We start from the raw sequence: 13,035 nt of genomic DNA, 5'->3' as shown, positions 1-13,035 counted from the left end.
AATTGGATGTTTGGAGTGTATTCTTGAGACGCCATCTTGTCACGTCATCTAGTAACCATGCGTCAGTTTGACCATCCTCACATTGTGAAGCTGATGGGCGTCATCACAGAGAATCCAGTCTGGATCATCATGGAGCTTTGCACACTTGGAGAAGTAAGATAACTATTTATTAAATTACTTCTGGTGTTAGACAGTATTCTAACATGTTTTTTTTTTCTTTTATGCCTTCTGTAGTTACGTTCTTTTCTTCAAGTGAGGAAGTACAGTCTAGACCTGGCCACTCTCATCCTGTACTCTTACCAGCTCAGCATGGCATTGGCCTACCTCGAGAGCAAGCGCTTCGTACACAGGTGTGTTGCCTTATCTGCAGTGATTTTTGTTTTTGTTTTTGTTTTAATTCATTTAGACATTCATGACTTCATCATTGGTTTGAGTTGTAATCAGTAATGGGCACACACCCACCATGGCTGAGAAATCCAAATTTGGATGCAATTTGGATTCGGATTGTTACATTCAGAGTTTTTTTCTGCTTCAGAGATATAGCAGCGCGGAACGTCTTGGTATCAACCGTCGACTGTGTGAAGCTCGGTGACTTTGGTCTGTCAAGGTACATGGAGGACAGTTCTTACTACAAAGGTAAGAATGCCACCTCCATGTATTCTTTATTAGAAAGAGCGAACTGGAAAGTGACTCACTTTTGCCCTTTCCTATCTTCAAGCATCGAAGGGTAAGCTGCCCATCAAATGGATGGCTCCTGAGTCCATCAATTTTAGAAGATTCACCACAGCCAGTGATGTCTGGATGTTTGGTACGCTTTGCTTTATATAATAACTCTTTTGTACTTTATGATTTAAATGTCATTAGGAGCTGATTCTGTGCACCATTTACTCATGCTAATATTTATTTGCGCTTTGTCTAGGAGTCTGTATGTGGGAAATTCTGATGTATGGCATTAAGCCTTTCCAAGGTGTAAAAAACAACGACGTCATTGGGAGGATAGAGAATGGCGAACGCCTGGCCATGCCCCCTCAGTGCCCCCCTACCCTCTACAGCTTGATGACAAAGTGTTGGTCGTACGATCCTAGCAAGAGGCCGCGCTTCAATGAATTGAAAACTCAGCTCAGGTAATTATATCACATGTCTTGAATGTGTGCAAATTTGAATGTTTTAAATTGTTTTAAACACTCTGATGTATGCATGACCTTTATCAAATTGAGAGATTAAAAAAAAACTGCCCTGTTCAATTTCCAACCATTTTGATCTAAAATAATTAATTGCTGATTCATATTCATGCAGTAAATCTCTAACATAGTAAAGTATGGCCATATTAATTCCTCACATAACCCATTCTGGCTCAAATTATTTGCTTCCTTACTACTAGTGAAGATGGCATAGTAAACGTGACAATTTTGGGGAAGATACCAACGTCACATTTTCTTTGGATGCACTGGTGATGTAGTGATGAAGTACATGCTGCCGTCTTTCGTGTAGACGGTTCTAGTTCGATTCTTAGTCAGTGCCCCAATACTCAGCCATTGGCGGTCGCAAGTATGGATTCAAAAACATAAATAAATAAATGAATGTGTTGCCTTAGGAAGAGCATCCGGTGTAAAAACTATGCCAAACATATATTGGACAAGCCAAAAGCCACAACAAAAATCTTTTAAACTTGACTGTGTACTCAGTTTATTTTAAAGGCAATTTTACCAATACGACAGTCAAGTTTTCTTCCATATTTTAGACAGCAGGTGTCACTGTGGTTCTGTATAGTCAAGTAATGACGTCAAGGTAATTGATGAATTCATGTATATTTACATGAAAGTATGTCATTCTTCAATATGAAATTACTGTCATGTTTACATTCCTACATGTGATGCTCATGATGACAGACGATGCTGTAAGACAGATCAAAATGCTTCCTTCCGTCTTGGTCATCCTTAATGTTAGGTTTTGCAAATGTACTTTACTTAAAAAAGCAGCACAGTGTCACTCTTAATGATTCCTTTATGCACACATGAACTAAAAAAGGGAAATAAGCGTGCATTTTGAACTGCTGTGGTTTTTATGCGTTTTCGCCAAACCAGCATGACTCACACCTTAAATTCCAACATGATACCTCCTGTTTTATTTGTCCGTTTTTCTTACTCTACTCCACCCATTTCTTCCGCAATGTAGAGGCATCATCTTAATGTCACCGTCTTGATTGTTTGCGTTCATACGTGCATTTCAATCCGGCTACATTGCAATCCAATCCAACTTTAAGGAAGTCCCATTAATCTTGAACAAATGGGCCATGTATTTGAAGGCCAGCGCTAATGCTCTGAATTTAAATCAATGCAAAGATGACAAAAAAGTTGAGTCCTTTAATGTAATGCAGTTGTTGTTGTTGAGGGGGATCATTAGTCTGTGTGATCTATATCTTTGCTGCTGTAACACCTCAAATTTCCCCATTGTGGGACTAATAAAGGACATCTTATCTTATCTTATCTTAATTCTCGCAAGTCATTGGCTAGAAAAAGTTATGGTTTTAAGGGTCTAGGAGGCTTTGCTTCTCTCTTGGTCTGGAAAACATTTATATCATATTATCAATTATAGGTCTCGCCTGCCAAATATGCAGCTCTCAGCTTCCCTTACAGTTTTACTAGACAGAGGACCAACGTGTGCGGGGGTGTGTGTGTGTGTGTGTGTGTGTGTGTTTACACAGTGGGCAGCTGCCAGGGGTTGCAGCTTGCCAACGAAAACAGAGAAAGACAGAATGGTGAGAGAGATGAGTGCAAGAAAGGAAGGAGTAAGCGAGTTTTTGGTAGCGCTCTTCTGCAGTAGTCAGTCTTCTTTTTCTTGTGCTGTGAGCAATGTGATTTTTTTTTTCTGATGCATTACAGCATATTTCCGTCAACCTGACAGAAGAAGTGAGTTTTTGTCTTGTTAGTGATGCTGGAATTGTTGCAGTTGTTCAGCTTGGTCCCCAAGTGCACCTCATTAGTGGATTTTATTGGTTGTAAATGTTGAGTGGATACACTGCTGCAATTATATCGTCCTGCTCTTGAGGTAAAGTCTTGCCGTCTTTATGTCCTTCTTTTCAAAAACTAACAAATGTTGTGACAACTTTAAATACAGTGAGAACATGTTTTCCCAATTTGCTTCATCTGAGCTGCTGTATTTAGTGAATTCATTATGCTGCATGTATTAAACCAAGACGGCTAGTTTTCCCTACTTTGCACATTTTTGAATTTTGCTACAGTTTGCCAAGTTGGAGATGTGTGGCCATTGCTTAAGCACTGACAAAAACTGTGGTTCAACATTTCGGGAAAAAAAAATTCTTTGCATAAGTTGAATAAATGTCTAACGTGTTCAGTAGGAATGTACTTTCCTCCTCTTTAACATCCTGTGACTATATGTAACAAGAGAAGCCACTCAAACTAAAGCGTGATAAAATCTGAAATTTATGATTCTTCATGTTATTTAAATTGAATCCAAAAGTGAAATCGGGTACCGGAGCTAAGCAGTCTGTCCCCAGGGCGGAACGGTCCTGCTCTCTGGCTCAGCCGGACGCCCATTTTTGGTGTGGGGTTGGGCGGGCGGTGACAAATTTTTAAAAAAGGGTTTAATTAAGCGTGCCTGGAGGTGGATTTTAATCTGGCCCTTGAATCGCCCCTTGTGAGTGCGATGTGGTCGCAAGGTGGCCCAATTCATCTAGAAGAATTGACTCAGAACGCGTCAAAAGCGCCTGTTGTCTGTGGACCACAGTTCAGCATCTATGGGATCTTTTACCCTTCAACCTGCCAAACTGGCAACTTGGGGGCATTCCATTCATGAATAGATTTTAGCCTCAGTGCTCTTTTAGAATACGAGAGGTATATAGGTACAGTATTCTTAATTACCGCAGCCTGTTGGTTGCCAAGAATCCAGTTTAACTTGGAGCACTCTCAGGTGAGAGCAGCATTAAAACAAAGCTGGTGGTTTCCGACAAACCTGAAGACTCAGCTTTCTTTCTTCTGTGTAAATAAACAGGCCTTGTTGTTCCAGATGGTGGTGTGGTGTTGGTGGGAAGGGGCTTTTATGTTGCTAGGAGGCGTCGTTATCGTCATTGCTCCTCTTCATTGATTTAATTTGCTTGTGTGAGGCCGGTTTATGTGAGACACTTTGATTTATTGTAACTATGCTAAAATGCAGATAATTAATTACCAAGATTGCTCACGCTAAAACCTAGACTGAGCCCAAAAACCATCATACCATAATGTCTGGTTTTTAGTCTTGCTCGCAATTGTGGCACAAAATCCATTTTGAAATACATATTTTGTTGTTTTTACAATGCATTTTTCATTCTGGATATACTTTGTGAGCCACTGGTACTTACAAATGTACATTGTAATGGGAATAAAGGGCAAAGGCTTGCCAAGAGATGAACTTCGACAGGTGCAGGGACACGCGCAAACACACATGGTGGGACACAACGGAAGGGGGGTGATGTTTCTCAAAATAGCATTTACTACTCTTGTTGAGGGCATGAGTGTGGAGCGTGAGCCAGATCGTCAAACTGTTCAAACCATCACCTCTTCATCTCCTCTGGGAATCGTTCTGATTTGATTTGATTTCCCCTAAAAGTCAGTAAGAGCTGTTGTAGCGAGGAAATTGTCTTTTTGCATTTTGCGGTTATACGGTAAGATTTGAAAATCTTAACATATCTGAAGATGATTGTTTTGACTTTATGCTTCCATTTTAAGGTACTCGTTTATTAAGGCAGTCAGCCCACTAATAAATCTCTTTTAAAATGTATGACAAATGTTGTTATTGCAAGTTACAGCAAGGCGTTTGTCTATAATTGGAGCCATGGTTCTCCTGAGAACGTCTTCCATATGAGAGAAAAATTGGTACTGCGTGAAATATTTGACTGAATCAAAAATCAAAGTGAATCGAAAATCTAATTTAATAAGGCCCCTGTGTATCAAATCAAATCAATTTTGGAAATTTGCATCCATACCCAGCCGTAGGTGGTATTATTCTTGTCATTACGCTTGGAACTTTTCAACACAAAAAAATAATTGTGGAGAACTGAACCTGATATATTGAACTCTAAAGTACGGGTTTCCTCAAGAATACAATACTGGCTTGCAATAATACTCTTAAGAAAAAGGAGATTTTTCTTCTTAATTTTTTTTCCATTCAGCTTTCTGAGTACAACAGTTTCCATGCAACAGAAACTCTTCTCCTATCTTATGTTGTCTTTCCACCCTTTTGACAGTACTATACTCGAAGAGGAGAAGGCCCAACAGAAAGAGAGGAACAGGATGGAGATGAGGAGGCAGGTCACTGTATCTTGGGACTCGGGAGGGTCTGATGAAGCACCACCAAAGGTAAGACAACTCCTCACTTTTCTTTATTTGAGTCTACCAGATTGATTTCACATGACTGATTGAAGACACACTCAGCAAAACTGAATATTTCCTTTGAATCACAATTAATTCATTATCTTTTGCCTGGTTGACTTTCCTGGAGTTAATTATGCTGCTGACTATACAGCTGATCCTTCACCCAATCCACAACTCAAAGTACATCTGATGACATTCCGAGCAAACCACTTTCTTTACACCACAATTTCCTTCAGTACTCTAACTGGAAAATGTGACCTTACCACTTGCATTTCATGAGTCAGAAAGCCTAACCCCGCCTTCCACAGCCGCTGTTCCCCTGCTGTTAACATCTGTTAACTCCTCCTTATAGTTTGAAATACAAAGCCATACAGTATGCCGTGAGAACATATCAACATGTTCATGACATTGATATGTTTGTTTGTAAGGCTTCACTAATGCATATGTGAATGCTACACTGGTGTCCATTAAGGTTCTTTACGTTAACTTATCCAATGGTGTGCAATTTTGGAATTGATTTTGGTTACAGCTTCCTCATGTGTGTGTTCTTCTCACAAACCTTTGGTATTTTCTATGCGTTTGTGCCTCCTCTACCTTTTTTCTTTCTATTGTGTTTCCAGCCCAGTTGTCGTCCACCCCTGCAGCCCACCTTGAGTCTGGATTGTCTGTCTGCTTCCTCTTCTCACCATTGCCATCAAAACCAGCACTTTGCCTCACAGCTTTCCCTCTGCCTCGGAAACCCTCCTCTTTCATCTACCTGCTACCTCTCTCCCGTACAACCTCCCGTTTCATCGCTCATATTTTCTGCTTTCCCTTCTGAGTCACTTTTTTTTCACCACCAAACCCATCACAGTTGCCGTTTCTCCCAGCGCCACACACACCTAGGGTGCAGCGTCCGCCTGCGGTCTCATGCTGACTTGTGTCCTCGACCTAAAAATTCAGAGAGCCTGCCCAATGGCAGCTGCACTCACAAAACAAATCCCCCTTCTGACGACCACCTGCCGTGTTCATCCCAGTCAAAAGCCAACAGCTCCCATTCCCTTGTAAGACACTTAACACAACTCCCTTCGCTTCCCAATCGTAAGTGTCAGAGTTCCATCTTGTCAGATGCTTTGGCCTTCAACCTTCAGAATGCCAGTCTCGAGACAAATTCCAAATGTAACAGTGCTCGGTTGCCCAGCTGCTCAACTAATTTTACAGTCCACCCCCAACCTACCTCTAACCTCCAGTCCCAATGTGGCAGGCGCTTGCCACCCCAGTTTGCTCTTCCACACTCTGGCAAGCTAATCCCAGTGCCCTCTATTTGTACTCTGTTCACCAACACTCCTCATCCACCCAACCAAAGGCCAGGCCGTCGTTCCCCTGCCCACACATCTTCTTGTCTCACCGCCTGCACGCTACCTGCTCACAGACCATTAAAGGCAGGTTATGCAGTTTTGTAGTGACGTGCATTTAACAACTACTACTTACTTGCTTGTGGAAATGCATTCTAAAATGTTGCAACATTCCCTTTAAATCAGGTCAATCAAACTCTTTTACGACAAGCGGAAAACTTGAAGTCTTTCGTCACATATAGTGCCAAATCCATCTCTAAACCTTTGCATATGCTGTGAATTGCTGTGAATTTTTGCCTCTGAACTACTCCTCAAAACCACGGTGTTATAATGAGGAAAAGATAATGAGGTTTTTTTTTTGTTTTGTTTTTTTTTTTTATGGGAGGGAGCTATATAATTTCAACTCATTACTAACACTATTCAATAATCTAGCTTCCAAAGTGGAACACACCTCAATACTAAATTAATTCTCACTTTTACATGTTTGAAAAATACTTAATCCTCTTAAATCATACGTTCCCTAGCTTAGTCTGAAAATTGTTTAAATGCAAACTGCAGAGCTTTTGTTCTTAATGCAAAAAATAATTTCTAATGCTTTTGCGCATGGTGTATCAATACATTTTAATGTGTATGACTTTATGAATGATAATTTAATTGAAAGTGTATTTCATATTCTGGACAATGTTACAATGTCCCCATGTTGTGGGCCAAACAAGAATATTGCAACATGTGTACTAAAATGTCCTCCATTTAACACGAACCCACATCAGCCCATTTCAATGTCAAATTATTCATACGTCAGTGAAGTGACTTTGAAGGGTTTGTAGCCACGAACAGCATCATTTTGAAGTCAGCATGATTGTGCTCAGCCTGCCAGCGTGCTGCAGATTGACCTTCGTGGTGTTTCATCTCATGGCAGTTGCTTGTTTTTGTCTGTGTCAAGCTTTGTGTTGATGTGTCCTCAGATTATCACCCCCTATGTTTAGCTTGCTCAGAATGTCTGTCCAAAGCCTTATTCCACTAGCTTTACAGATCGGCAACCATGTGAGACGTTACAGATTAAATATGTCCAACACCTCATTGAGAAGTCTGCAAAATGTGTCAAAATAGCCATCTGCGTTCAAGGGGATATAAGACAAAACTTAAGGATTTAACATTACATTCCCATATTCAACTCTTTATTAATCCTCTAATTTCAAGTTGCTGACGTGTAACCAGTGAAAGAAGATTGAAGAATAAAATCATATTAACTTTGGCTGTCCGCTAGAAAGCACATCACATTCAAACGGTTTCACAGCCACACTCCAGACTGGTTCTAAGTCTTTGTGACATGTGTTTGTAGCAGAACTGTTTCTGTACGTCAGCCCAGCACTTTCAACTTCATGGTGATCAATGTGTCTGTGTGCCGGCAATGAAATGTGCCACAAATCTTCTGTTCTGCTGCTCAGCACTTTTGTTTTCTTTTCTTTTTAAAGATATGCTCGGGTAGGGGAAAGAATTGGGGTACTTTGTTTCTCACAAAGACGTTCTTTTTCTTCTCAAAAACGGAATGCTTCCATACAAATGATCCAAAATGGCATGGCATTGAATTATATATGTCCAAAAAAAGATTGCATAAGTTATTTAATTGTTTTATGTGTACATTAAGATATGCAGGTTGTCATGCAAAACATTTAGTTGGGGATTAAAAAGCGTCTGCATGTTGTGTGCTGGTTTCAAGCCTCTACCGTCACTCACCAGTAGATGGTGTTCTTAGCAAATCAGTTTTTGTGTAGCACAAGGACTGAAATGACTTGGAAAAATCACGTCACTGAGTCTAACTCTAAATTGCAACTATCTAGTAGTCACGTTGGTATGCTTGTTGACACAACTAACAGCTTGCTGCACTTTCAGCCAATGGTTGTTCTCTGCTTCGTTTGGCAGCTAATACCCTGACAAACTGGGAGCTTTCTTTTTTTTCTTTTTTTTTTTGCGTGAATAACCCACTGTCGTGTTGTCTAAAAACAACGAACCTTGTCACAACCTCCCATATCCGCTTTATTTCTTCCTCTCTTCGTAGCCTAGCAGACCAGGTTACCCCAGTCCCCGCTCCAGTGAAGGCTATTACCCCAGTTCCCAGCACCCGGGACACTACCAGGTATGTAAACTGCTTCATCCTCAAGTAAACTCTGCAGACAATGTGCTTCATTCAGTATATTCTTTGCTTTTGTCAGATGGCAGGTTACCCCGGCCCTCACACACTGCCGTCAGTGCCCAGTGCCCTTTACCCCCCGCAGGCCACGATGCTGGAGACGCATCACGCGCACACGCACCCGCGCCACCATGTCCATGCACACTCACATGTACAGCACCTCCCACAGCCGCATGGACAGGACATGGCACATTGGGGTTCAGCTATGGAGGTAAGAGACCAATGGAATGTTTAGCTTCTGTGTTGTTGGCCAGCGGATTACTCCTCACCAGCCCGATGCAAATTTTAGGATGTTCCAAGACCATCATTGAAAGCCGAGAGAAATATGCTACTCACAAAAAGTTGGGGTTAATTGGCATTTTTGGTGAAATTTCGGGATGAACCTAAATATGTAAATAGTCTTTAATCTATATTTAATTTGACGTTCTCAAATTTTTGACTATGTATTTCAAACTATTCAGTGTTTATGTACTTTTTGCTGTTCTCTATCAAGGAGCTGAAGGGCAAAATTCACAACAGGTTTTTGATTGAGCAATCCACAAACCTGGATCAATTAAAATTGGTATTTAAGTCATGCTGTTCACATTTTTGACATCATGAGCCCAAGATGGACTTTGCCATTGCGAGGCTTCAAATGGGATGTTTTCAGACCTGGCTTATGTCACAGGGTGTCATCAGCAGGCTTCAACTGAGATACTGACAGAGACTGGAAGAGTCACAGAAATGCATGGAAGTGGACATCCTTGGAGTTTTTGGTCCTGCTGTAAATGCAAAAAGGACTGAAACACGGAACAGTTGGACGTGCTTTCAAAAGTTTCCAAAAATGTATCTCTTAAAAGTTACAGTGATTTATTTTGGTTCATGTTCTGAAATTTCAACCAAAAGCCAAATATGCTTAAGGTTTTTGAAGTAGCATGTGTTGATGAGGGATTGACTTCAGAATCGCCATCAATCCATACACATCCATTTAGTTTTTATCATCTGCCCACATTTTTGTTGCAGCTTCTCATCATTTTGCTATTGGTTTTGTGTACTTGTGTGCATGTTTGTCTTCATCCATATGTCCTTGTGTTGCATGTTTGCTGTTGTGCACCGTCTTTTGCGTGCCTGTGGCGTCTTGTTGTGCGCGTGTGTCCGTGTTTGTGTGTAGGACAGGGCAATAGACATGCCGCAGTGTGTAGGCCAGCAGTGCCTGTTAATGGAGGAACAGCTGATGATACAGCAGCAGCAGATGGAGGAGGATCAGAGGTGGCTGGAGCAGGAGGAAAGGCTGCTGGTAACACACAGAGGACAAGAAGAGAACTTTACAGGCCATGTATGATCAGGTTCTTTAAACCTTTTATTCAAGTATTGCTTCGAGAGTATTGGTATGATAACCAAATCTTACAAAGGCATGTAATAATGTGTCCCATTTCAGTGTGAACTTCATATGTGTTATTGACACCTGCATGGATAAACTGTGTGAATTGCATTTATTTTATTTTATTTGCTTCATCTCCCAGATTCTTATTTGTTAAAAATTCACCGCATATTTACTAAGAAAATGCTCACATCTGACAAGAAGTGCTATATTGTATTTTTGAATGATTTGCTCTGGATTTGAACATCCAACAAATAATCACCAAGGCATCCATCTCCTTAAATGGAATGTTTCATTATTCCTTAGCTAATTTTCTACCGAGCTGCTGTTAACTGTTGTTACTTTCTGCTGACATTAGCCCCGTCTGTTTTTAAAAGCTTCGAATTGCTTCTAATTTGAGGCATTACATTCCTGTTGGCGTCATAGCAACTTGCTTGAAAACAGAAGACGTTTGTTCACCTAGGACTGCTTTAATTTTAGACTCTTACGGTTAGACGTATAAGACAGCGGAAAATTATAGACTTGCTTCTTTTCCTTTTCAAGATTACCTTCTAAGTGGCACAATGCAATTCTATTGTGCCCCCTTTGTTGGCATGCGTGGTTTCACTGGATGCTAAAATGTTGTCGTGCTCCCTCTCCTAATCAACAAGCGTACTTATACAACAATAACAATTAGGCAAGGAAGAGTTCCTGCAGAATCTCACTTTCTACATGTGCGTGTTTGCGTGCGTGTGTGTTTGCAGGCAGGTGGGGCCTGTGTGAATTCCAAGCTAATGATAGTCTTCGAGAATCTGACAGTCCAGTCAACACAAAACCACTAAGTGACGACACACAAGTTCACCCAAAAAAAAAAGCGTGTGTAGTTCGCAGCTTGGTTTTATAACGCGGTACCTTCAGGGAGGGGTGAGAATGAGGAGGAGGAGAAAGATGGGCTTTGGGGGAGAAAGTGGTCGACGTGACCGCTCATTGGCAGCGTGCTCCATCCCTCCTCTCCTTTCCAACTATTTCCCTTTCCCCGGGCTTTACAGTCCTATAAAAGTGCGCTGGAGGTTTGCGCGTATTCTCCAGCACATTAACCTGCTGGCCCACACACGGATACAGACAAGAAGAAGCGGTGCAAGACACATCACCTTAGACAGCATTTATGAATTCCTTTGCGATGCTGGTCTTCAAGTCCTGCCTTGGACAGCTGGTAGGCGGGAGGAGTGGGATTGTATGTGTAAATGTGGTGGTCGTTCTTTGTTCAATTTGCATTGACGGTGGAAAGTTGTGGTAAAGTTGTTGGTTGCATTTTTTTTAAACTTCAGGTGGAACACTCTCAATCGTAACTGAAGACTAATTATATTTAATCACGCCCGTGTTTGTTTCCTGTTCACTGCAGTGTTGTTTGAATGCCAATTTGTTTGGAATCGTCCTTTTTTTATGTGCTTAGAAACCAGAAACCAGAAGTTCTCGAGGGAGTCTGGACCGAGATGATGGAGGACTGCAGCCACCAGTAAGTCGTTGTTTTTTGGCCTCCATCTTATGGTGTGTGTGGTTTATTGTTTTATTTTTGTTGTTGTTGTTTTTTTATCTATAGTGGCATGACAGCAAGTGCTGTCAAGGAAACAACGGATATGGATGATAATGACAACAACACTTAAGACATCATGAATTGTTATTGTCTTTGGTTGCAAGGTTTACTATTGTTCTTTATTATTTATGTTAAAACAAACACTTCCTATCCTATAGCTATGCTAAGGCAACATTTTCAAGAAAAATATTTTTTATATAGTAGGGCTGGGTGAGTACCGATACCACGTATCAGTTTCAATCCGATATAGGTTTTAGTTTTTAGGTATCAAATACTTATCGAGGCTGCCAATACCAGTCACAAATACTTAAGGCAAAGTCATCAAGTGAGTCCTCCCGAGCAGTAGTTGGCGCTATACTGCGGCAGTCTGACATCTGGGGAAATCATCATATGCATTTTTTTCCCACAATTTCTAACAAACGGCTTTGAGAACAGACTTACTGGTACCACGTTAGATGCAGGTGACGCACACCTGAGATGCAGCCATGAGGAAAAAAATAAAACTGATGTATATGTTTCGGTCCCACAGACTGCAATGACGTGTCCCATATTGTTTTGATTTCACCAATCACCACACTGAGCGAGCATGTGGGCCTTTGTTTCTTGTTTTTATTTTAATTTTATTTTATTTATATATTTATTTAATTAATTCATTTTTATTTATTTATTTATTCTTTTTTTTAATTTTGTTTGGTTGCTTGTGCAGCGCCTGCGTGTGGCGTGGAAATTACATTCTCCACCTCAATTGGCTGTCACCGACGTGTGACAGCCTGAAATACTGATGGAAACTTAGTGACAGACTGACAATGCCCACCTCTACTACTGTAAATAGATTAACTAAAATAAAATGATAGTATATAAATGATCATTTTCAGACCAATTAAATGAAATTGGATCATTTCCCATGGCTGACCGGATGGTCTCTCAAACCACAGGAAAGTGGTGGCAAATAACTGGTATGAAGGCAAAGATGATGTCTGAGATGTAAATGAGTCATGTTCTGGTTGGTCTCATTGCAAATTGGTGGCAGCATGTGTTTAGTTTGATTACGGCAAAGGGTTGTGATCCTGGAGCAGGAAGTAACCCATTTGTGCTGGGGTCAGCAATGAGGGGTCAGTGGATTCCCACATCACGGCTGGTTATTAATAGAAAACCATTGCATCAACACCGAACAGTCTTCTTTGTGCTTTTCTCTTTTTCTCTGTTGC

At 40.9% G+C, this 13,035-nt stretch overlaps 1 protein-coding gene across 6 annotated transcripts in view; it reads left to right on the top strand.

Annotated features, from left to right (window-relative positions):
• LOC148329395 (focal adhesion kinase 1-like) overlaps window positions 1-13,035 on the top strand; it is a 36,057-nt gene that overhangs the window by 16,155 nt on the left and 6,867 nt on the right. For 4 of the 6 annotated variants that reach the window (XM_088305987.1, XM_088305985.1, XM_088305986.1 and 1 more), the window contains 10 exons: window positions 53-153; window positions 235-350; window positions 536-636; window positions 719-808; window positions 920-1,124; window positions 5,243-5,354; window positions 8,763-8,840; window positions 8,917-9,105; window positions 10,045-10,209; window positions 11,687-11,749. In XM_088305987.1, the coding sequence (XP_088162113.1) occupies window positions 53-153; window positions 235-350; window positions 536-636; window positions 719-808; window positions 920-1,124; window positions 5,243-5,354; window positions 8,763-8,840; window positions 8,917-9,105; window positions 10,045-10,209; window positions 11,687-11,749 (1,220 nt within the window). Of the gene's footprint in view, window positions 1-52; window positions 154-234; window positions 351-535; window positions 637-718; window positions 809-919; window positions 1,125-5,242; window positions 5,355-5,989; window positions 6,791-8,762; window positions 8,841-8,916; window positions 9,106-10,044; window positions 10,210-11,686; window positions 11,750-13,035 lie in introns of all 6 variants that reach the window. The other 2 variants (XM_088305989.1, XM_088305988.1) reach the window with 2 other exon arrangements.

The sequence above is a fragment of the Idiotropiscis lumnitzeri genome, chromosome 10, assembly GCF_059441095.1.
Source record: "Idiotropiscis lumnitzeri isolate Australia: NSW breed Sydney's pygmy pipehorse chromosome 10, RoL_Ilum_1.0, whole genome shotgun sequence".
Lineage (NCBI taxonomy): Eukaryota > Metazoa > Chordata > Actinopteri > Syngnathiformes > Syngnathidae > Idiotropiscis > Idiotropiscis lumnitzeri.
The sequence above is the reverse complement of the archived record's forward strand: the minus strand, read 5'-3'. Positions and strand labels throughout refer to the sequence as shown.